This window comes from Cololabis saira, chromosome 20 (genome assembly GCF_033807715.1).
Source record: "Cololabis saira isolate AMF1-May2022 chromosome 20, fColSai1.1, whole genome shotgun sequence".
Classification (NCBI taxonomy): Eukaryota; Metazoa; Chordata; class Actinopteri; order Beloniformes; family Belonidae; genus Cololabis; species Cololabis saira.
Window position 1 is genome coordinate 36,348,823 of NC_084606.1, and position 25,689 is coordinate 36,374,511.

At 43.7% G+C, this 25,689-nt stretch overlaps 1 protein-coding gene across 1 annotated transcript in view; it reads left to right on the top strand.

Moving 5' to 3' along the window:
• The first annotated feature begins 360 nt into the window (after positions 1–360).
• ablim2 (actin binding LIM protein family, member 2) overlaps positions 361–25,689 on the top strand; it is a 153,648-nt gene continuing 128,319 nt past the window's right edge. The window contains exon 1 of the mRNA XM_061709470.1: positions 361–530. Coding sequence (XP_061565454.1) covers positions 518–530 — 13 coding nt within the window. The 5' untranslated portion in view covers positions 361–517. The remainder of the gene's footprint in view (positions 531–25,689) is intronic.

Here is a 25,689-nt window from a genome sequence, read left to right on the forward strand (position 1 = left end):
TGTTCTAATCGTAACATGGTCAAAAACACCAAACAACACATCCTTCCAAAATAATTTGAAATCAGTTTCAATGCTTTCAGTGACAAAATTACACATATCACTCCAAAAAGTATGAACAATGGGGCACGGATCAAATACTTAACATCCCATATTATCAATTTTACATCGTGCAAAAATCATGGACGTGCCAATCCAACTTTGAAAATCCACTGTGCGCATGCGCAGAACCACAAAGTAGCATTTCTCGGCAGGGAGCAAAGATTGGCAGAACACCGGCTGCAGCGAGGCGGCGCTTCGCTTCGCCGGGACCTTTATTTTGAAGGAGCAGAGCGGAAGCCGCGTCTCCTCCCGCTGTCATGAGATGACACGAGCCGCGTCCCGTCCCCTCCACGCACGCCCCGCAGCCGCGCACCCACCTGCACCGCAGGATCTGATCCACGGAGCATCCTCCGACTGCAGCTGACGCCCTGGTCCTGGTCCTGGTCCTGGTCCTGGTCCTGGTCCTGGTCCCGGTACCATGAGCAGCACCGGTACGTGATCCATCACACCCTGCGGGGGTTTCTTTTCTCGTCCCCCGCAATGCGTCTGTCGTGGTTTCTGCTTGTCTCGTGACTTCATTGTAGTGATGGAATAGAACAATAATAATGGTGGGTGGAGGTGTGGGTGATGCCAGTCTCTGCTGGTCCCGGATCACCAGGGAACACGGGAGGATTTCAATTCAATTCAATTCAATTTTATTTATATAGCGTCTATTACAACAGAAGTTGTCTCTAGGATCTTTCCAGAGATCCAGAACATAAACCCCGAGCAGTTATTACATAAACAATGTCAGGTAAAAACTCCCCTAGTGGGAGAAAAACCTTAAGCCAAAGAGTGGCAAGAAAAACTCCCCTTTAGGAGGAAGAAACCTGGACCAGGACCTGGATCATAAGGGGGGGGCCAGACTGGGGTGGTCGGGGACATCAGCAGCACACAGCAGGCATCCATGCAGGCAGGTGGAAGCAGCAGCGGGATGACCAGGGGGGGGGGGGGTCGCAGGCCAGCACGCAGCTCCTGAAGCTCCGGCCTGCAAACATGCACAAAAGAGATAAAAGGGGGCCAGTACAACAAACTATGGGAACGATGGACAAAAATGATGGCTATGAGATACTTATAATTAATAATTAATAAAAATGGAAATGGAGAAGAGAGGTCAGGAGGTCAGGAGCCTCCAGGTCCCGGTCCTGGGGGGTCAGGAGCCTCCAGGTCCTGGTCCTGGGGGGTCAGGAGCCTGGCCCCGGCCGGGGGCCCCAGCAGCTTGGGGTTCAGCACCACACAAGCCAGATCATGGAGGAAAACTAGACGGCCAAGGCTTCGGATTAGATCTGGCATTTTATGTATGGGAACAACTTAAGAGAAATTGTAAGTGGGCACTGAGAGCCCCTTTAACAGGACCTCTAAGATAAAACACCTAGCTCATGTCTGGGTGTCTGAGGGACCATCAACCTCAAACCTTCACTATCTTCTAGCTTTGTTTTGGGCTTTCCCAGTCTGAAAATCTGTCTTTCAATGAGCCGTTCAGGTTTGCTGGGTACTGTGACATCACAGTTCCTGGATCAGGGGGTGCTGGTTGGAGTGTTATTGTTATTATATTATTATTATTCAGGTCCAGTTCTTGTAAAGGGATAGCAGCATAGCCCAGAGCCGTAGCACTGATGTCAAAACAGACACACCCTGTCAAAGGAAGGGGTGGAGTCAACATCTGGCCCCACATCCTCAAAACAGCTCCCATGAACCGAGCTGTCATGAGGTGATTAGATAAGTCATCAGATTCATTTCCAATAAGGAAACCAAACAAAAAAAACCTTCATATGTCTGTTAAAAAAAGGCCAAATGTGTCCTTTAAAGGAGCATGAGGCAGGATTGAGGCAGGATTTATGAAAAAAATCCGTATACATTTTAAGTTTTCTAGTAATAATGTCAGATGAAGCGTTCCAAACCAAAAAGAATGAGCCTCTAGTGTATCTCTCCGTTGCCTTGAACAGGCTGTGTGCTGCAAAATGTGCTGCAAGGCTGGGGCCGAATTTCCCGCGCTGGGCTGTGGATGTGACGTCACATGACGCTGCATGCACGTTCTCCCCGTTCTCCCGTGCCGGCTTCACTGTTGGCTGCAGTACCCCCAACGGCCGTCGTGGTGAAGGGTGGCGCTAGAGAGTCTCATTTCTTAAAAGGAGCCTCATGCTCCTTTAAGGCGGGAATATACTCTACGTTGGTGCCTGTGTACCCTGCGTACGTGTCTGTTCGGCTCCCAGCGTACCTCGCGTACCACACGACGAGAGCCCGTCATACCGATGGTGACCAATAGGGGGCAGTAAGCAGAGCAACAGTTGGAAAAGCTACTTATATTAAGTAGCAGAAGTAGTAGCAGCAGCAGCGGCAGCAGATTAGAAAAACGAACAAGTTTACAGGACAATATTGGATGATGTAGGAGATTATAATATCGTGTGAATGTGTATGAGTGTGTATGAAAGTTTGGTGGTGGTTGGAGGGGCCGTTTGGCGCGATATGGCAGCCACGCTTCCGTCAGTCTGCAGGGCAGCTGCGGCTACAGACGGAGCTAACACCGGGGGAATGTGTATGAATTAATAATGATCTCTGTAAAGCTCTGGGTGCCTTGAAGGAGCTATATAAAACCACAGCATTATTATTATTATTATTATTACTCTTTATTAATTTGTATTACTTATTTATATTACTTTTTTACCCCCTTCCCTGTGTGTGTACTGCTGCTACGTGAGTTTCCCCGTTGAGGGAGTAATAAAGGACTATTTTATCTTATCTTATTATTATTGCTTATTATCAAAAATGGATAGTCTTTCCAGACTAATTTATCCAGCATTCTCCTTACCCATCTCAACAAGAATGACGAAACAATAAATCCAGTTAATTTTAAGTTCATATGGAGAAATAGATGTCAATATACAAGAAAGATTGACATGGTAAAAAACTATGATGATGTTGAATGTGATCGATTTCAATATCATGAATGGTGTCTTGAAACTGAAATAGTTACAATCGTTCCTTACAAATAGACATTCCATCTGATTTATTGTTCCTAATATGATTCCAAGTCATTCATTCATTAATTCATTAATTTGCAAGTCATTCAATAGTATTTTTATTGAAAAACAGAGTATTTAAAATAAAATAAGTCCCGTCAATTTACCCGTCAATTTGACTCCGGGAGCTCCCGGCACCGAGGCTCGGCGTGTCCCTCCGCGGTACTCCCGGGGACTCTAGTCCCGCAGCACCAGTGAGTATTTTCACCGGACATTTTGACCGGAGAGATTATAAAATACCGGACTTCGGCATATTTTACCGGACAAAGTCCCGCAATTACCGGACAACGGAAACCCTGAGGGGAAGTTAACCTGCATGGGGAACTTTCTCCAGGGGAGAGCAGCATAATCGTGCCAGCTGGGATCAGACCGGGAACAGCGATACTAGCGGCCAGAGCGAGAACTGCAGGTCGCGTACGCGTTCAGTGTCTTTTTGAGAACGTGCACGTCGACGCGCCGTTTTGGACGCAGGATACGTGTGACGTCACGCATACGCGTTCTGAACGGCGAGTATATACAGCCCTTTAAAGGAGGGATTACGTAGAAATAAACAACTCTAGTTCCAACAAGATGAGAAAAAAAAAGGCCAGGAATGTCAAGACAAGAAAAGCAGATGGACGTCCGAGATCGGCCGAGTCCTGGCTGACCGACGGGTGGTCCAGAGACCCAGGACGGGCCTCCGTTTGGACAGGGACGCCTCCAAAGATTTTTCATAGGGGGGGCCAGATGGGGCCACTTAAATTCTTGGGGTGGACACCAAAACTAGAAGCCATCATCATCATCATCATCAACAAAAGCTATTACATTAGTAGTATAAAGGCTCAGAAATACTTAAAGAAACGCCTACTGATACAGCCTACTTAGGTTTATTGTGTTACATTTAATGTTACTAATGGTCTAATGTGCATAGACTAGTAGTACAACTGTGAGTGATGGCAGATCAAGAGAGGCTTCCTGGACCTGGCTGGCTGTGCATTTGGCCCAAATGATTTGGGATGAAACGCATAACTGACGATACAATCTATGTGACCGGCAAGTGTGTTTTTTTTGTTTTTTTGTATTGAGGCAAGTGTGGTGGCCAGCAAATTTGTAGGGGGGGCCGTGGCCACCCCTGGCCAAGCCCCTGGTGGCGCCACTGCGTTTGGACGGGGCGAGCCGGGCTGCCAGAGCTGCTAATCATTAGCAGCTAATGGGAGTGCTGCAGTGAGGCTGGAGAAATCCATCAGCGCTTGTCTGGAACCCGCCGGGGGAAGGAGGAAAACAAGGAGCATTGTTGGTCCGGGACTGCAGCTCCCGTCTTCCTGATGCCTTTACGACTTTGACCTTTCAGCCGTGGAGGAATGTTGGCTGGAGGTGTCTGTGAGTTCACGACTACCTGTGAGGACAGCTGCTCTGCACATGCTCTCCAGCTCCTCTCCCCAGTCCCGAGCAACAGAATCCCCCGTGAGGGGATCCAGCTGCATCTGCACCCCTGGATTCACATGTGAACCCCACTCTTTCCTGGACTCTTTCCCAGGGCCGGTTCTAGAACATGATGACTAGGCTGCATCTCAGATCAGAGGGGGTGCACATGCCTGGCACGTTATTCAACACTAAATTATGCATTTTCCCATAATTTCAAGCGGAATGATACTAGCAAAACAAGAATATTGAAAGTGTATTTCAAATGCTCTATTGCAGCAATATCGCTGCAGAACAAAGAAAATGCTACATTTAGTCTGGGCTACCTCACCCATCAGACATCTAGCAACAGATGTTACTTACCCTGAAAATAAAACATAGAAATTCAAACTAATTTTATCTATACAGCTCAAAACCATCACTAAACATGACAGTCATTTCAAGTGGAATGATACCAGTCAAACAATAATATTTAAAGTGTCTTTCAAGTGCATTTTTGCAGCAATATCGCTGCAGAACAAAGGAAATGCTACATTTAGTCTAGGCTACCTCACCCATCAGACAATCTAGCAAAAGAAAATAAAACATAGCAACAAAAATAAATATAACCATAAATATAAACTTGCTTGCGTCGTTGTGCTTGAACCACTTCCGAATATCCATGGTTACTTTGTGTTAACGGAGCAGCAGAGAGCAGCGTCTTGCTGATGCAGGAAACTGTTGGACACAGATCAGTGACGGACACTGGCTGATTTATGGTTCCGCGTTGCACCAACGCAGAACTTATGGCGTAGAATACGCGGGGACGCGAACGTACGGTGCGCGTCGCCGCGTACCCTACACCGTCCATTTAACGCGGAACCATAAATCAGGCTTAACGCGTGCGCGTTTGTCAATTTCTTTTCGTCTTTTCAACTGAGCATGCAAACACATAAACTGAGGGTGCAATGCTTATGCACCCTCCTAGAACTGGGCCTGCTCTTTTCTGGACTCTTTTCTGTTTTTTTGTCCGACTCTGGCTCACTTCTGACGTCGTCCTCGCAAGGTCTTTATCTGAGTCAGGTTTTATTTGGGTAACTCTTCCATAGATGTGATCGGGGTTCTTTTCTACTGAAGGTTATTTTGCATTTTAAAGTCCGGCAGCCCAACTTGGATCTTCTAACCCTAACTTGATGAATTACTAACAAATAGAGATGCACCGATCAGGATTTTGAGGGCCGATCACCAAAATCAGTATCTGCTGATCCCGATATTGCCGATCACCGATCACAGTGTGAAATCCATAAATTCTTCAATATTGTTGTCTCATGTACACGACACTGACATTGTATTATTAGGTATGAAAATTAGGAGGTGAGAAAGTATCATGAATTGAACCCTGTTTTATTGCAGGCTGAGGCAATGTGCAATATTTCACCCTCTAGAGGCTCTAAGAGATGATTGAGACTCATGTAGCTTATTAACTTAAGCTTTCCTGTGGTAATAAATGTGTACAACACAACTTGCGGTACACCAACACATACAACAGTAGACATGTCACTCTCTTAGAGTTGTAAACTATAAACCTTAGTTTTCCTGAGGAAAAAGGAATAAATCTTAAAATAAAAAATATATTATGAATTATTAAGCTTTGTGAAAGCTTTAGCGATAGCATCCGCCGTGTGTGAGGAAACTCTTGTGAGTGAAACTCGTCACACTAGAACTCCACATGTCACTCATGGAGCCGACTGACACGACTGTCGTCCTGCGTGAGGGTTAGGACTGTATATAGTTTGGTAAAACTCCGGTGGACATTCATCAGTGAAATAATTACGACTCGGCAGCGTGTACCGCAGATCCAAGCAGCTAACGACGCGTTTAAACCCGATGTCTTTTACAACGACAAACGGCTGATGATCAAGGCGTATGAATCCATTACCTTAGGATATAGTTCTTTATTTTTCTTGCTGTTGTTGCTGTCGTTTATAGATCTCTGTTACGTTCAGCTGAGTTAGCGGCGTTGCTGCACGTTCCTGTCCTTTATATACTCCTTGACTTGAGAAACTTTCAAATATCAGTTTGTTGTCTTGAAATTTTTTTATAACATTCCTCCTCGCGGTATCTCCTTTGGACACACCTTACAAACTGCAAATTTGTTGTCACATTCCAGGGGTATTCAACTAAAACTTTAAGAGGTCCAGTTAGAGAAAGCTGCCTCACAGCTGTATGTGGACCAAACATGGGCAGGATGTTTTAAGATGGTCAGCTTATTTTCTGTGACTTCAGTTCAGACTTGAGTGAATATGTTTGATGAAAAACTTTGTGTTTTGTCTCAGTGGCATTTCACATTAGCATTTTTAATGAGCGCCACAGTCTCTGAACGTATGAGACACTGGTTTTGTGTCCCAGTGGGAAGACTGAACAAGGATGAATCTGTCCATTCCGGGTTGAAAGCTTTATTTTCACTGTCCACTTTTCTCTTCTAAAACCTGAATTATGGTTCCGCGTTAAATCGACGCAGAGCCTACGGCGTAGGGTACGCGGCGACGAACATCGTACGGTGCGTGTCGCCGCGTACCGTACGCCATAGGCTCTGCGTTGGTGTAATGCGAAACCATAAATCAGCCTTTAGAGAGCGTCATTACTTGTCTCTCTGTCTCGCACTCACTCGTCTCTCTGTCTTTCTTCTTGTCTCCGGCTCACTCCTCTCTCCGTGTCATCTCCCTCTATCGCTAACTTCCCTTTCCACCTGTTACCCGCCCCTCATCTCTGTATAGAGTCAAGCTAATTACACGGATTTGATTGGCTGAGCAGCATCACGTGGGATGGCTTAACTCGTATGCAATTGGTCTGTAAGGTCTGCTAAACAAATGCCGTAGAGAATAGTAAAGCTGCGCTGGTTAAAATAGAAGTGCCCTGTCAAAATGTAGAATCCCTCGGTAATTTATTGATTACAGGTCTGGGTCCGCGGAGGATGGCGTCTGGGTCCGGACCCGGACCGCGGTCCGCCAGTTAGTGACCTCTGTCCTATTTCGGACATTGTAAAACTCCCATACCGGCGAGACCGGTCACGCCCCCTTAGCAGACCTGGGTGTGAAATGCGGGAATGCACGCGCTGGCGACGGTTTGTTGTTGTAAACCTCATTGGATCTGCCGGCTGTGAACTATTATTTTGAGAACGCCGATCAAAACCGATTATCAACCGGCATTATCGGCCGATGCCGATTGGTTCCCAATCGATCGGTGCATCTCTAGTAACAAACGCCTGCTAATCCTTAGGGTAATAGTTGTTCTTCAGGGGCTGGGACTACAGAAGTGGGACCAGCACTCCGTGTGGAGGCTCTCCCTCTCACAGGAAATGGTCTGCTGTCATGCCCAGCCTGGTGTGGGACTTGAACGCAACATTGTTTGCTCGGTCGATGTTCAGCAGAGGTGTGCTCCAGTTTAAATCAAACAGGCTAGACGTGTTGAGCGCACCCTCGAACGAAACCGGCAGCATTGTCAAATAACATTCATTTAATTCCAGGAATAGACGTAATTGTGCTGCTTAAAAGCGCAGAATTGCATGTCATTATTTGTGGGCCTTGTGTTCAGTTCCTGGGTGTCTTCTTGGTTTGGACACATTGACAGCGCTGAGCCCTCTCACCCCTCCACCGGGGGGTAATTATCAGTGACTAACAAGGATGGATGATGGGAAAATAGTGTGTTATCTCCAGCTTAGCTCACTGCCACAGGCCACAGAAGGGGAGGGATCCGATCAATGTTCTCATGCTGCTTGTGTACATGTATCTGTTGACAAACGGATAGATAGAGGGTCTATTAAATAAGCGGGTTAACGAGATCCCTGGAGTCTAAAACCAGGATTTCCAGTGACGCGAAGGTGCCTCTCTCTTAACCTAGCCAAATCACCATGGCAACTTATCCTAAACTCATAACCTGGTCCAGAGTAGTTTTAGACCAGTTTCTCAGATTAAATTGTCTGAAATTTATGATAACAGGAGGAAGTGTCTGGGGTGAAGGAAGTCTGGGCATCGTAGGTTTTGATTCTCAGATTTCAACTTTTGATTCTCAGATATCAGGTTTTGATTCTCAGGATGCTTTCACACCTGTGGCCCATTTGTTTTGTTCCGATTCAGGGGCTCAATCGATACAGTTGTTTCGTTTCTCGTTTGTGGGGTTTGTGTTCACAAGGCAACCGTCTGTAGCGGTTGAAAGCTGTTAACAAATGCCATGCGCGAACCAACTGTTCAGAAATGGACACGGAAGGAGTTTCCTCTTCTGCACCCCGGGAAAAACAAAAAGCCGCTTTCACAGAGAGGGTGCAAAGCGGCGACTGCCGCCGGCGATCCCGTTCATTTATGTGCTACTGGCGCAAGAGCGGACCGCTCTGCGGGCGAGAAGGCGCCTGCCGCGGCGTTTGTGCTGCGCAAACCCTGCCTGAATTGAACATTTTTTAATTTCACCATGCCGCGCTGGGACGACATCTTGGCACGTCCAATAGGAGAGAAGGGAGAAGAGAGAAAGTTGTGTCCAATAGGAGAGAAGCTGGTGGAGGCTGCACCAACTCTTCTCCTTGCGCCGCGGAGCACATACACAAGAATGGAGTTGTGTCGGTTGCTGTGTCGATTATGTTCTCACGCCAAATAAAAAAAATTAACTGCTCCAGGTCTCGAATGGAAGCGAGCCGAGACCACCTCTCCTAGGAGATCTCAGCTCGCTTATTTTGTGCCGCATCGGAGCGTGATTGCTGTGTTCACATGTACCAAACGATCCGATCTTTAGGGGGAAACGCTCCCTGTTCCGGAACAACTGCTCCAAATGGGACAGGTGTGAAAGCACCCTCAGATTTCAGCTTTTGATTCTCATATTTCAGGTTTTGATTCTTATATTTCAGCTTTTGATTCTCATATTTCAGCTTTTGATTCTCATATTTCAGCTTCTAATTCTCATATTTCAGCTTTTGATTCTCATATTTCAGCTTCTAATTCTCATATTTCAGCTTTTGATTCTCATATTTCAGCTTTCGATTTCTCAGATTTCAGCTTTTGATTCTCAGATTTCAGCTTTTGATTCTCAGATTTCAGCTTTTGATTCTCAGATTTCAGCTTTTGGTTCTCAGATTTCAGCTTTTGATTCTCAGATTTCAGCTTTTGATTCTCAGATTTCAGCTTTTGGTTCTCAACATGTTTGGCATTGAATTGACGCCATACATAGCAGTCAACTCACTAAACGTTCTTGGAAGATATAACATATTAATAGATACCAGGAATCAGAATTTGTTATTCAGAGTTGCGTATTTATGTCTCATCAATGAAATGTGTGAAAAAAACTGCACAAACATGTTCTCAGGATATTTTATGATCTTTAGCAAACAGAGAACCTGTAGCCCTATCCGTGCAGATTGCATCAAGTTTCTTTTAGTCATTTTGTTTTTGTCTTTACTTTTTCTTTTCATCTACCGTAATCTACTGCCAACATTCTGCTTTGGCTGCACTCACTTCAGGTGTAGTTTCTTTTTTTGTTCCTTTTTCTTATTATAAAGCAAAAGTTCAAGGTGGGTGTAATACATTATACTGACATACTGTACAAAGGAGAGAAAGAAAAGCTAAAATAAACAGACGGGGGAGCAGGTAAGTAAATGATTGCTCTGTACCTGGGAGCAACAGTCCTGGGGAAGCATTCATTTTAATTATTCAGTTCAATGGACTATTAACGATATTTACTTTTGATTTAATGGTGGATTTTAGTTGTTGGTAACATAAAAATTGTTCTTCCCAAGCTCCGAACCCCCGGACCAGTGTGTGACATGAAATAAGCTGGTTTAAATAACGTTTACACGTAGCCGGGTATTTACAAAAACGGATATTTTCCCCTCTATGTTTTCAAAAATATCCTCGTTTACACGGACCCGCATGAAAACGCTGTTAACGTCATGCCAGCCAATCAGAATCCTGGAAAAAACATCAACAAATGACACGTGTATCTTCCAGTTAAGGCTGATTTATGGTCCCGCGTTACACCAACGCAGAGCCTACGGCGTAGGGTACGCGGCGACGCACACCGTACGGCGCGCATCGCCGCGTACCCTACACCGTAGGCTCTGCAACGATTTAACGCGGGACCATAATTCAGGATTTACTTCCAAGACGGAACGAGAGTCTGAGAGAATTTAAAACAGGTAAAATAAAAGAAAACATTGACGGTGGCCAAACTAATTGTAAACACAGGTCGCACTCATGACGCTGGTGGTGACGTTTCTGTCGCATAATGTGACGTAAATCTCCGTTTTCCTCCGTTTTCTCTGTTTAGACGCAAACGTGAAAACAGAGTTTTTGAAAATCTCCACTTTGGCCGGAGTTTTCAGAAATGATCGTTTTTGGGCGCTTTGGCCTCCGTTTTCGTGTAAACGAACGGCCAAAACGCATGAAAAACGCCTCCGTTTTTGCCCCGTGTAAACGGGGCCTAAGCAGTGGGGTTGAAGTTATTCCCCCACGCTGGCACGAGTAAACATCAATGGGTTTATGTTGAGGCTGAAAATCTGGGTTGTGCCAGATTTTCTCCCTGTCTCTCTGTTGTTTTTGTTGTTTTTCAGTCTCATATTTAGTTGATTACACGCATAAGAAGCCCAGAGCCAGTACTGGTGTCAGAGGAGAGGAGTGTCTGGCATATGTCTGAAATGAGTTGTATAAAGAGAGGCTGTGAGGAGACGTCAACACGGCATTATTGAAGCGTGTTATTCAGCTGGTATCCGTCCCTGCCATGGAAAGCGTGATTGATGACAGGAACGGCATCTTAAACAGACTCGGAGCTCTACGCCGCAGAGCACGTGCACGGCGGCTGCAGTGATGCAGGTTCATTTCACTTCTCTGCTTTTTAGTAACTGTGTCAGGTCAGGAGTGGAGCAGCAAGCACGAGGCCTTGGGCCACGAACCTGAAGGGTGTGTGTGTGTGTGTGTGTGTGTGTGTGTGTGTGTGTGTGTGTGTGTGTGTGTATTGTATTAGGAATAAAAGCAGCTGGTGGTTATGTAAAAGCAGAAAGGTAAAATCCTGAAATGCAGCACCAGAGTATTCTGCGTCTGAAGGTGTCCTAGAATCAAGATCAGACCGTTGCTGAGTGCCGTATGGGATGTTTGGCACTTAGCACTTTGTTTTCTTGCACGTCACGACTAGAACTGAACTAGAAACGACTCAGAAGATGCGTTTATTTTGATAGAATGGCAGTCTAATACCAGCAGGCTTTAGGCTAGGGCTGGGCGATATATCGAGTATACTCAATGCATCTCGGCTTCTACTCTGTGTGATGTACAAAATGTCTATATCGTGAATATTCAAGTATGCATTGTCACACATTTGCTTTTAGCCGCGGGCATTAAATTACAGGCTTTTCTCACTCTCGTATCGTCTCTCCCTCTCAGAGACATAAAACAAGGGCCACTAGTTACATACGTCAGTCACGTGTGTGCATCATCATACGCCCAGCAGAAAGGTAGCGGCAGCAGGTGTCGGCGCTGCTGTCTGGTCCGCCGGTCAGTTCCACCTAACTTTCCCAAACTCGGCCTGTTTGCGCCGTGAGCTCATCCGCGCGGTTGCTACGCGTGACGGACTCTTTTCAAACCACACTGGGACGGTTTAGTAAAGACAGACCGAGGAGCCACTCCTCGCGTCCGCGTGTCGCAAGCCTTTCTCTTCCGGAGCTGAGAAACGTCACCTAGTGTTGCTTAATGTGGCCACATGAAATCAATCACTATCATCGAAACAAAGTCAAACAAGACCATATATTGTAGCAAGCTCGTTGCCACTGGGGCCGACCGACAGGACAGAGGACACAGGGTTTAGTGCAGGAACCGGTTTATTCACTCTCACTGCAGACACACGTGCACCAGCACCTTCAGCAGAGACCCCTTGCTGCTGTGCAGCCACTTCTTATGTGGCCAGGCAGGGTGGAGAGGTTGATTGGGCACACCTGTGCCCAATCACCTGAGTGGCTGCTCCTCCACCCTGCGACAGTCATATTTCTAAAAGTAAGTGATGCAAAGTAAAGGAGGAGAGGATGAAACATTGCCGTCCCTACACCTACAATTAGTCTTGATATAAAGGTTTTGTAAAGGGCCTCCTGCTCAGAGCAGGGTTATTATCGTTCACGAAAACGAACAAAATAACGAAAACTAAAATTGAAAAAATAATTTCGTTAACTGAACTAAATAAAAACGGAAATTAAAAGGCAAAAACGATAACTAACTGAAACTATATTGCGTGTTTAGAAAACTAACTAAAACGAACTGAAATTATAGATATAATTTCCTCCGTTTTCGTCCCTGTCAATATAAGCCTCATGGTATGATTCATTTTTCCGCTCCAGCCGTTTATCTCCGACTGGCAGCTGCGGCACCTGAACACCTCACGGTCCGTGACGTCACCCCTTTTTACGCAGCATCAAGTCATGGCGGCAGCAAAAGTTGGGAGAAAGCGGCAAAGTCCCATATGGGACAAGGAGAGAGATAAAATCAAGTGTCTTGTCTTGGAAACAGACAAAATATGCGGCTTGCTTCTCAAGGGGAAAAATCCCACCAATCAAGTCCATTTAAGAAGCTCGCACAGCGCGGCTAACGTCGAGTACCTTAACAAGCTGGCTGCTGTGAGCAGCCCGCCGCCCGCAGAAAGATCTCCTTCCCCGGTGGCACGGGGAAGGAGAGAACTTTAATGGACTGCTTTCACCGACGACCAAACAGCTGCCAAACAGTTTAAGGTTTACAGTTTAAGATTAAGATTCCCAGAATATTCTTATTTTTGGAGATAGGATATTTGAGTTTTCTTAAGCTGTAAGCCATGATCAGCAATATTAAAATAATAAATGGCTTTCAGTTGATTTGTAATGAATCCAGAATGTATGACATTTTTGTTTTTGTAATTGCATTACAGAAAATAAAGAACTTTATCACAATATTCTAATTTTCTGAGGCAGTCCTGTACATACATGCATATTTGTCAGGTTCGGGATTTAAAAAGGTAAGAACCTTTTTAAATCCCGAACCTGACAAATAACCCAACATATGAAAAAACTAAAACTAAAACTGAAACTAATAAAAACTAAACTAAAACTAAGCATTTTTGAAAATATAAAAACTAATAAAAACTAGCAAACCCACACTAAAAACTAATTAAAACTAACTGAATTGAAGGAGAAAAAGTCAAAACGAAATAAAACTAAACTAAAATGAAAAATTCAAAACTATTATAACCCTGGCTCAGAGCAGCTCATCCTGGTAAAACCAGGACCAGAACATGTTCTTGACTTATTTGACTTATTCCCCCTTTTTGCATGAAAGTTTAAAATTTGCATATATTAATGCAGTATGAACAACAATGTTTTAATGTAGACATAGGCAGAATCATCATACTGGTGTGACTGTATGCATTAAAGTGTTAATTCAAGGCTAAGGCAAAATTTCTGAGATATATGTTGTGTATCGTGACATGGCCTCAAAATATCGAGATAAAAAGGCCATATCGGCCAGCCCTACTTTAGGCTGTTGTTTCCTTGCAGCAAAGCTCCTGTGAGTCACACAGCTCGTCAGCATGCGTCCTTTCAGGTGGATCGTCTGCGTTGAACCTGCAGAGCGCGTAACATTTAGGTGTGGCAGCAGCCGTGGAGGTCGGACACTTCACAGGGAGCCGTCCATGACGGGCGCTGCTCCAGCGTCCGCGGCCCGAGCAGTGACCCAACATATGGCACTTTTCCACCAGCACTTACTCAGCTCTACTCAACTAAACTCGGCCTGGTTTCTTTTCCATAAAAAATCAGCACCTGGAGCAGAAGTAGGAGGTTGGAGAAGCTGCTGTGATGTATTTGATTGTGTGATCTAAAGGAAGAAGACAACAAAAGATGTAGAACCTGGTGGAGATGATAGATGTGCTGCTGGGTCTGTGGCTTGGGTTCGATGTTCTTTCCCGTCGTAAGTCGGATTCTTTCCAGTGAGAGCCGGACTCTCGGGGAAACCGTAGAGCTCCCATACTGGCAACTTAACCCATGCCAGAGGCTTTTCTAAAGCTCCAGCGGCCCTCCGGCTCGCCGTCTAAGAGCTCACAATAAGCTTCCTAAAACGTTCTTTTTATTAAAAGAAAAATGAATGGTGAAAGCGTGACCTGCCCTGGGTTGGGGAGTGACCCGGGTCCTTGATCAGCTTCAGCCCCACCTGATATTTAGCAGCCTTGAGCTGCAGTGGAGCAGGAAGCTCATATTTATACGTTTTCATGCAAGAATTCAATTCCTCGTAGCTAAAATATGTTTTTAAGTTATCAACATAGTCTAGAATCTAAAGAGAAAAGGTGATTTTTCAACGGTAGAAAGACCAGACTGTGTCCTGTCATCCTCAGACATCAACTACCAAGTACACAAATGCACATCTGGCCTAAAAGTTACTGCACAGAGAGCGTTTGTTTTGCAGCTCGTGCAGAATTCTTTTTAACTGTTGTTGCTTGTCTTGGGTCGTATTTGCCTCATTTACAGAGCCAGTAGGTTTTAAAAATGTCCCAATAACATTTCACAACTCAAAGAACGTGTGCTTTTTGTCCTGACTTTAAGTCAAAATACAATTGTGTTTGCCCCTTCCTGATTTCTTATTTTTTTGCACATTTGTCGCACTTAAATGTTTCAGATCAAACTAATTTAAATATTAGACAAAGATAACACAAGTAAACATAAAATGCAGTTTTTAAATGAAGGTTTTTATTATTAAAGGGAAAGAAAAATCCAAAACTACATGTCCCTGTGTGAAAAAGTGATTGCCCCCTAAACCTATTAACTGGTTGTTCCCTTAGCAGCAACAACTGCAATCAAGCGTTTGCAATAACTGGCAATGAGTCTTTTACAGCTGTGGAGGAATTCTGGTCCACTCATCTTTGCAGAATTGTTGTAATACAGCCACATTGGAAGGTTTTCGAGCATGTACGGTACCTCCTTTTTAAGGTCATGCCTCAGCATCTCAATGGGATTCAGGTCTGGACTTTGACTAGGCCACTCCAAAGTCTTCATTTAGTTTTTCTGAAGTTTTTCCATTCAGAGTTGGACTTTCTGGTGTGTTTTGGATCATTGTCCTGCTGCAGAACCAGAGTGGCTTCAGCTTGAGGTCACGAACAGATGGCCAGACTTTCTCCTTCAGGATGTTTTGGTAGACAGCAGAATTCAGGGTTCCATTTACCACAGCAAGTCTTCCAGTTCCTGAAGCAGCAGAACAGCCCAGACCATCACACTACCACCACCATGTTTTACTGTTGCTAGGATGTTCCTTTTCTGAAATGCCCTGTTACTTTTACGCCAGATGTAATGGGACATGCACCTTCCAAAAAGTTTTGTTTCGTCAGTCCACAAAGTATTTTCCCAAAAGTCTTGGGGATCATCAAGATGTTTTCTGGCTAAACTGAGACGAGCCTTTATGTTGTTTTTTCTAAGCAGTGGTTTTGGTCTTGGAACTCTGCCATGCAGCCATTTCTCTCTTTCTTTCTTCTCTCTTCTCTTTCTTAAGGTGGAGTCATGAACAATGACCTTAACTGAGGCAGGTGAGGCCTGCAGGTCTCTGGATGTTGTTCTGGGTCTTTACTGACCTCTTGGATGAGCCGTCGCTGATCTTGGGGTCATTTTGGTCGGCCGGCCTCCTGGGAAGGTTCACCACTGTTCCATGTTTTCTCCATTTGTGGATAATGGCTCTCAATGACTGTGTTTCCAGCATCAATAACCCTTTTAAAACCAGAATATTAGCAATAACCCGGTTGCGCACGGCCATGTAAACACCAATAACCCCTTTGAATAACCTGAATTTGCTCATATTCGGGTTTTTAAAAACCCCAATATGACCCCTGGGTTACTCCTTTTAAAACCTGAATATTGGGTCATGTAAACACCAAACGGAATATCCCCATCAAACGGAACATGAATGTGTTTTCTGCACATGCTCTGTTCACAAGGAATCCTGGTCTTTTGAGTCCAGGAAGTTCTTATAAACACGGAGAAACACAAGACCAGGAGGAGACTAATCACTTCATAAATGTAATGAAGGATATGAACATTTCTGCTTTTGTAGACGGTAGAAAGTCCATATCGCCCAGCCCTAGTGTGTGTGTGAGACCGGTATTACTGTGGTGAGCTCACGTACCGTTTAGTATCCAGAATCTGAGCGCACGGATGTCAGACCGCTCCTGTCCTCTCCTTCCCTTATATCTCACCTTGTTTCCTTCCTTCCTTCCTTCCCTCCCTCCCTCCCTCCCTCCCTCGCTCCTTCCTTCCTTCCTTCCTTCCTTCCTTCCTTCCTTCCTTCCTTCCTTCCTTCCTTCCTTCCTTCCTTCCTTCCTTCCTTCCTTCCTTCCTTCCTTCCTTCCTTCCTTCCTTCCTTCCTTCCTTCCTTCCTTCCTTCCTTCCTTCCATCTCTCCTCCCGTCTCTGCTGTCGTTGGTCTATCAGAGCTTCCACTCCTCTCTCGTGTACGAACCAATTAACCAGAATCACTTTGTGTTTAATGTCCTTCTTAAAGAGTTTTAAAGTAGAGCTTAAATCTGGGTCAGACGGATCCTTTTTCTTTTTTAATCTAGTTTTAATTCACTTCTCTGGACTGGAGGGAGATGTGTTGAAGACAGAGATTTTCTACATGTTGGTGATGACTAATCCTGAAGATTAGCTTTAGTCTGCAGCTGTTCCTGAGTCTGAACTGTGTGTGTGTGTGTGTGTGTGTGTGTGTGTGTGTGTGTGTGTGTGTGTGTGTGTGTGTGTGTGTGTGTGTGTGTGTGTGTGTGTGTGTGTGTGTGTGTGTGTGTGTGTGTGTGTGTGTGTGTGTGTTCTTGACTGTATTACCTAATAGGGACGCGTCAGTGTAATCTGATATTGTCAGGATTAATAATAGGAATTGCGGTAAAAACGTTGTATGTAAGTTATTTTTTTCTAACATTATGAGGACGGTTTTCTTGGTCTAATTCCAGACATGGTGGAGATCAATAGTCCCTGTAGAGATGAACACCCATTTTGCTCACATTCAGCCAGGGGCGTCAATTCAGTGTATGGCAAGGTACGGCAACCGCCACACCTTTGCTTCAAGGGAAAATGTAAATGTTTGTTTTTTAAATACATTTATGGAATTACTCTGTATCTATTTGCATTGATTATTCTATTACTTAATACATATAGAATAACTACAAATGCAAATCAGAACAACATGATCGATTTCACTAGTTATTATACACTGCAAAAACTCAAAATCTTAACAAGAATATTTGTCTTATTTCAAGTTAAAATGTCAAATTTTTAGTCAAAGAAAATCTCATTACATTTAAGACAAGACTCAAAAACAACCATTTTCACCTGTTTCAAGTAGATTTTCACTTAAAATAGTGGAAAAATCTGCCAGTGGAACAAGATTGTTTTGCTTGTAATGAGAAGATAAATCTTGTTCCACTGGCAGATTTTCCTACTTATTTCAAGTGAAAATTTACTTGAAACAGGTGAAAATGGTCAAATAACAAGTTATTTTTCTGGTAATGAGTCTTGTTTTAAGTGTAATGAGATTTTTTGACTAAAAATTAGACATTTTAAATAGAAATAAGACAAATATTCCTGGTAAGATTTTGAGTTTTTGCAGTGAGCGAGACTGCATTTGAAAAAGTTCCAATTTTCTTGACCACAGATAAGCTACATAGCAGAGTTCTGTGATGAGTATTTGCTGGACGTGTTGATTGATACTCTAGTTAAGTTCTGTGACTCGTAACCTTGCCATACCTTAGCTTCCACTGAATTGACGCCACTGCATTCAGCCAACACCTGAGAACCTTAACACCTCGGATTAACGGGCAGACGCTTCTGCAGGCGGCTGCAGCGGAGCCAGAGGGGGGTTAGGGGCCGGGCGCCACGGGGCCCACAACCTCATAGGGCCCCGTTTTGTTGGATACGTTCATATATAATCGTAAATTGTAGGCTATAATTACGATAAAATGTGCATTGTGCGGTCAGTGTAGACTAATTCTTACTTTACAACTGTCCTGAACGCATCGGGGCCAACGCTGATTGGCTGTAAAGCCTGATTTATGGTTGTGCGTTAAATCGACGCAGAGCCTACACAAATAGAAAGTTGTTTTTAAGATACTTCAACAGTTATATTTGATCGTATTTTACTGTTTTGCCTTAGGAAGAAGTAACAGGGTGTGATGGAGGCTCAAGGAGGAGAGAAATAGATGCATGTTCATTTGTAGACGTTATTGTCAGCACCGACAGCATAAATGTTTTCTCAAGCGTATCTACCCTGTCCTCGTTGCTTACACAAACTAAACAACAGGCCTTTTCATTTAAGGACGGCCTCTGAGTTTTCTATTCCATCTAAGCAAAGATTTAGCAACATTTAAAGCAAACTGGACAATAAATGGTTTATTTTTGAATAAACTGAAGTACTGTATTTTTCCAGACGCCTCCAGCATCATCACGCTTCTTCCTCTATTGGTGGATGGGTCGCGGTTTTTGATGCAACTCAACTCATTTCATGGGGTATTTTTGCCAGGACTTAAACTATCTGCGAGCCCCAGGGGAAAGGGATTTGAGATTTCCACTCAGACATTATTCTACACGCCGGCTGATTTATAGTAAAAAAGTTAAGGACATGAAAGGGCAGTTTGAGCGTCCACATTAATCCCACTTTTGTTCGAGCCAACGTTAACAGCGGTGGAGTTAGTCCCATCTCGTCGTCTCTGGTCCAGACACATCTCTGCCATCATCACCATGCAACATCCTTGATATTCAGTTTTTGTTTCTTTGCTGTTCGTTGTCACCTAGGAACATCCATCTAGATGTCTGCAGATAACAAGCACTTTCCTTGCTGGTTCTTATCTCAGCTTTCTGAGCAGAACGTGGACCTTGGATTGGGGTCAGTGGTAGATCTGAGGCTCGGTGAGACTCCGTGATCCCCCAGTGGGCTGCCGGGGCTTTGCTTCATTGATTCCTCCTTCATCCACCTGACCTTGCATTCCTGGCAAGGTCACCTGAGCCTTTTGAAGTGAAGCTCTTTAGGAGGACACAGTTCTGCCGCGCATTAACCTGCTGATGTTCTCCTGTCAGCGTTACCACACCTCCTGGGCGTGGACGTTTTTTTTTCTCCAGTTTTTTCCTCATGAAGGAGCCCTTTTCCGTCCTCTCCGTCTAAAAATTAGGGATGGGAATCGAGAACCGGTTCTTGTTGAGAACCGGTTCCCAGTGTTTCAATTCCTTGGAATCGTTTGCCTTTTTCGCAAACGATTCCCTTATCGATTCCAGTGGGTCCGAATGACGTCACCAAGCACGTTGCGCAATGTGCGCATTCGTGCCCAGCAGGAAAACACGGGGACAAAGCGTCATAAACGCTCGAAAGTTTGGTTACATTTTACCAAAAAGGATGACAACAGGGCGACAATACTTGCAATGTGGACATTTCAACAAAGGGGGGAAACTGTTAGGGCTCGGCCGGCTCGGGCTTTCCTCCGCAACCCGCGGAGTCGGCCGGTGTGTGGTAAGGCTGATTTATGGTTCTGCATTACACCAACGCAGAGCCTACGGCGTAGGGTACGCAGCGACACGCACCGTATGGAATACCCTACAGCGTACCCTACGCCGCAGGGCAGGGGTCGGCAACCCAAAATATTTTAGAGCCGTATTGGACCAAAAACACAAAAAACAAATATGTTTGGGGCCGCAAAAAATGAAAAGTCTTGTATCAGCCTTAGAATGAAGACAATACATGTTGCATGTTTCTATATTAGTTATAACTGGGGGAAGATTTTTTTTTTCATTATGCACTTCGAGAAAAATGTTGAAATGTCGAGAAGAAAGTCAAAATGTCAAGAAAAAAGCAGAAATGTCGCGATTAATGTCGAAATTTCGAGAAAAAAGTCGAAAAAAGTCGAAATGTCGAGAAAAAAGTCAAAATTTCGTGGAAAAAGTCGAAATGTTGAGAAAAAAGTTGAAATGTCGAGATTAATGTTGAAGTACAATCTCAAGAAAAAAGTCGAAATGTCGAGATTAAAAAGGAAAGGAAAAGGGAAGAAAAAGAGAAAAAGGAAAAAAAGGAAAAAAAGAACAAAAAATTTGTAAAAAAGAGAAAAAAAGAAAAAAAGGGAAAAAAAGAAGAAAAAAAGGGGAAAAAAAGGTCAAACATTTTTGAAAAAGCTCCAGGAGCCACTAGGGCGGCGCTAAAGAGCCGCATGCGGCTCTAGAACCGCGGGTTGCCGATCGCTGCCGTAGGGTATGCGTCGATTTAACACGGAACCATAATTCATGCTTTAGAAGAGCTGCGCTCTCGGCCACGTGGACGTGCCGGGCGCTCCTGACACAGCTGCAGCATCAGCTCATCTATGGAGAAGTTAAAGAGCATCTACCGCAACTTCTCCTTTCATCAAGGCAGGGAAGAGAATCAGGCCAGAACAGATGAATGTCACCAGCAGTGACTAAGTTTGTGGTGTTGAACATGTTACTGGACATTCTTGTGTAATTGCCACCAAATAAGTTGTTGTATTTAGTTAATTTCTACAGAAGAATATTCATTTTGTTATTATTATTTTATATTAAATACATATTTTATATTACAAATAATTTGTGGGGACCCCCTGGCTCCATGGAGGAGCCCAAGGCTGGGGGCGTCTGAAGACCTCACTTGTATTTTTTTGTTCAAAGATATAAAACAAAGTTGATATTAAAATTTTTGTTCTCCTTTTTTCCAAATGAGAATCGATAAAGAATCGAATCGTTAAGCAGAATCGAAAATGGAATCGGAATCGGAAAAATCTTATCAATTCCCAACCCTACTCCTGAGTCTGAAATAAGTGAGAGATTTGGGCTTCTGTGGACATCTTGACCTACCACCTACTTTTCTTAGCAGCAGTGCAACGCAGGGGAATCAAGCAACCGTACCGAATGGGAATATGGGTGAAAGGTTAGGATGTTAGATCCAGACAATAAATCACTGCAAGGACCAGATAATCCAGCGTGGGGGGAAAGCAGGCCTTCTCTCCTCCTTCTCTTTGCCCCCAGAGGAAGCCAGTACAGCATGTGCAGGATGACGGATTGGGCTGACGGCACGATGCTGCCGCGTGCACAAATCTGCCCGACCACAGCAGAACCCTCTGCACAAAGAGACTGGATTTCTTCAGAGGGAAATAGAGGCCTTGAGTGTGTGCAGATCCCCGTCTCCCTGGTGTGGTCGTTTATCTTCCTATAAACGCTGCTGGTTCTGTGAGACTGGCCCAGTGGTTTTCTAGCAGCAGGAGTGGACCAGCTCACGTTCTCTAGCCTCACATCTAGCCAGAGGATCACTAGGCTGCTTGAGTAACACTTAGTATTGTACTTTTGCAAGGGCGTAGGTTTGGTCTCAACATTGATAGGGACGATATAACGGCATAACCTGCATGAACTGATGAATTTGCTGGGGACGGGACATTAATAAGACCAAACAGATTGGGTGAACGGGGGTCAGGGCTACATTTGTCACGAATATAAACGTAATTAATTGATTGGCTAAATCAGAGGTCGGCAACCCAAAATGTTGAAAGAGCCACATTGGACCAAAAACACAAAACACAAATATGTCTGGAGCCGCAAAACATGAAAAGTCTTGTATAAGCCTTAGAATGAAGACAACACATGCTGCATGTTTCTGTATTAGTTATAACTGGCGAGAAAAAAGTCGAAATGTCAAGATTAATGTTGAAGTACAATCTTGAGAAAAAACTTGAAATGTCGAGGAAATAGTCAAAATTTTGTGAAAAAAGGCGAAATGTTGAGAAAAAAGTCGAAATGTCGAGGAAAAAAGTCAAAATTTTGAGGAAAAAAAGTCGAAATGTTGAGATTAATGTTGAAGTACAATCTCGAGAAAAAAAGTCGAAATGTCGAGAAAAAAGTCAAAATTTTGAGATTAAAAAAGAAAGGAAAAAGGAAGAAAAAAAGAGGAAAAAAAGAAAAAAAGGGAAAAAAAATAAGAAAAAATAGGAAAAAAAAGAGAAAAAAAGGAAAAAAGAGAAGAAAAAAGAAGAAAAAAGGAAAAAAGAAAAAAAAAAGGAAAAAAAAATGTCAAACACTTTTGAAAAAGCTCCAGGAGCCACTAGGGCGGCGCTAAAGAGCCGCATGCGGCTCTAGAGCCGCGGGTTGCCGAGCCCTGGGCTAAATGATCAATGCAAAATAAATCTGTTAAAAAAAAGTTAAAATTGTTATTTTCATGGGAGAAAGTCATCAGCCAATCAAACGTGCGTTTGAGGAAAAAAAATGGACCGGCACATTCAGCAAGTGAAAAGGGGTAAATGTAAGTCTGAACATAATGAAAATAATTCACTTAATAATGCTATGGTCAATTCTATCCTTACAAAATTTGGGAAGACAATCTAAATTACCTTAATATCTGAACTCATTATATAATGCAAATAAGGTTGCTTAAAAGTTGGCGGGGACAATTTGAGCCTCCTGAAAAGTTGGTAGTGTTATGTCCCTACCGTCCCTATGCAAACCTACGCCCTTGTACTTTTGTATATATTTTCGGTTCCGTTTTTTTACTCTGTTGAAATGCACAACTCCGCCTGTGTTGAAGCCTTAAAGCAGCACTATGTAACTTTTCCACCTTAATCTAATATTTCATCATCATCATTGTGATGGTACATCAACTTCCAACAGGTTTAATGAACCTCTGTCATGGTCTGAGGGGTCTGTATCGCCTTCACTGGCACTATGTAACTTTGAGGAGCATGGTAGGAACCCTGCCACACTAAAAAACTACACATTTTTACAGCTTTCACTTGCTGCCAAATGCCCGGACAAAAAAAAAAAAAATGCCCGGACAAGAATAAACATTGGCCCGGCGTTCACTCGCTGGCGTGAGCTGAAAGACGAGGAGGGATGTCCGACAAGAGAGACAGAATTGTTATGATACAAATGTAAATGTAGAGTTCTATGTTCAAAATTAGAATGTTTTCACATACAGGGGATTCGTCTTGGGTTCTAGTATTTTTCCTGAGAACTGTAAAATTGTGCAGGGCTGATCTGCAAAATATAAGGAATGGACATTCAGTTATTCACAGGTTATAAAGTATTTCTTTATTTTGTCAGTAAGTATGTTGGACTACTCATTTATGACCAAGTCCCTCTAAAAAACGTTTGTAGTTTGGGGGCATTATCTGCTGAAACAGGACAGGGGGCGGGGGCGACTTCACTAATAAAACTAAGTTGAACTTAGTGATTTTCAACATCGTCATATTATATTGTTTAGCCAAAAATAGATACATTACCTCTTCACTATCCATCCTGCAAACGACCGCTGAAAACAGAAAAGTGGTTTTGAAAGTCCGTCCCGTCTTCTCTCATCAAAACAAATGCAGCGACGGGGACAGGATCTTTCCGGCAGTACGCGCTGGTGCTCATGGGAAATGTAGTGTTCTTTCTGGTAAAACACTACCGCTTTTGTCCAAAGGAGCCGCCAAACTCAACAAAAGCTGAAAGTTACATTTGGCACTTTTCCACTAGTCTCGGCTCAGCCCGGTTCCACCCGTGTGTTTTTGCACAGCCAGATGAGAAGTGGGGGGGGTTGGGGTGAATCTGCTGTGACGTACTCGATTGCGCAACACCTTTGTTCATGTCGGCGCTGATGAGAAATCAGCTGGAGCCGGGAGCGGCTGAGAAAAAAACGGCCCGTCTACATCGCTTTTTTTATTTTTTCTCGACAGCCACCAGGTTTATGAACATCTGCACCTCAGAGTTGGATCACCAAACAGACGTTTGTGCTGTATAATAAAATCGCTGCGGGCCACGGGTCGCTCTCGAGCTGACTCCCGCTTCCTGATTCAAACGTTTGACGGCCCCGCCCCCCGACCAATCAGAGGTGTGGAGGGTGGTGACGGCCCTGACCCCCGACCAATCAGAGGCGTGGAGGGTGGTGACGGCCCCGCCCCCCGACCAATCGGTGGCGAGGAGGGTGGTGACGTCAGAAATAGTCCCTGCTCAGCCCGCAAAGAACCTGGCTGAAATGGTTACAGAAAAAGGTATCGGCTTGGAGCGGCTCTACCCGTCTCAGCCCTAATGCAAAAGCGCAAAACGGGTAGAACCGAGCTGAGGTGGTACTAATGCAAAAGCGCCAATTGTGCTGCTTTAATTGTTAACTTTTTTGTTAACAGACTCAGGGACAGCTTCTTTCCCAAAGCTCTGAACATTCTGAACCAATAAGCTACTTCATACTGTGCAATATTCTTTCATTCATTCATTTTCATTGTGTATATATATTTATACAGGACTGTCTCAGAAAATTAGAATATTGTGATTTTCTGTAATGCAATGAAAAAAACAAAAATGTCATACATTCTGGATTCATTACAAATCAACTGAAATATTGCAAGCCTTTCATTATTTTAATATTGCTGATAATGGCTTACAATTTAAGAAAACTCAAATATCCTATCTCAAAAAATTACAATATTCTGGGAATCTTAATCTTAAACTGTAAACCATAATCAGCAATATTAAAATAATAAAAGGCTTGCAATATTTCAGTTGATTTGTAATGAATCCAGAATGTATGACATTTTTGTTTTTTTAATTGCATTACAGAAAATAAAGAACTTTATCACAATATTCTAATTTTCTGAGACAGTCCTGTATGTGCAATATTCTTTCATTCATTCATTTTCATAGTGTATATATATTTATATTGTCTGTTTCTTTTTTTGTTTTTACATAGCCTTTTACATGGGTGCACTTGTATGGAGCTGCTGCTTAATCTCATTATATTATTATTATGACAATAAAGGCTTTCTATTTTATTCTTCTTCTATTCTATTCTATTCTATTCTATTCTATTCTATTCTATTCTATTCTATCGGTATTCTATTCTATTCTATTCTATTCTATTCTATTCTATTCTATTCTATTCTATTCTATTCTTCTTCTATTCTCCAACTGACCCCCGCACAAAGTTTGTTGTTGCCAGAGCCAGAGATGGCAGTCAGAGCAGATAATAGAGCGTCCCTGATGCACAGATTCCGGTGACAGACCGGACTAACCGGCATGATTGCAGTGTTTTTTGCAGATGTCACCGTGCAGATCGCCGTGTCGGCTCAGCTGGAAGAAGCAGCTCTCTGTTTTGCTCTCGGTTTCTTGTTTTATTTGCAACTTCTCAGCTCTGGTGTTGGATGATTTGCAATGCTAATGCTGAGCTTTTGTCACAGTGGTGTGTGATAAA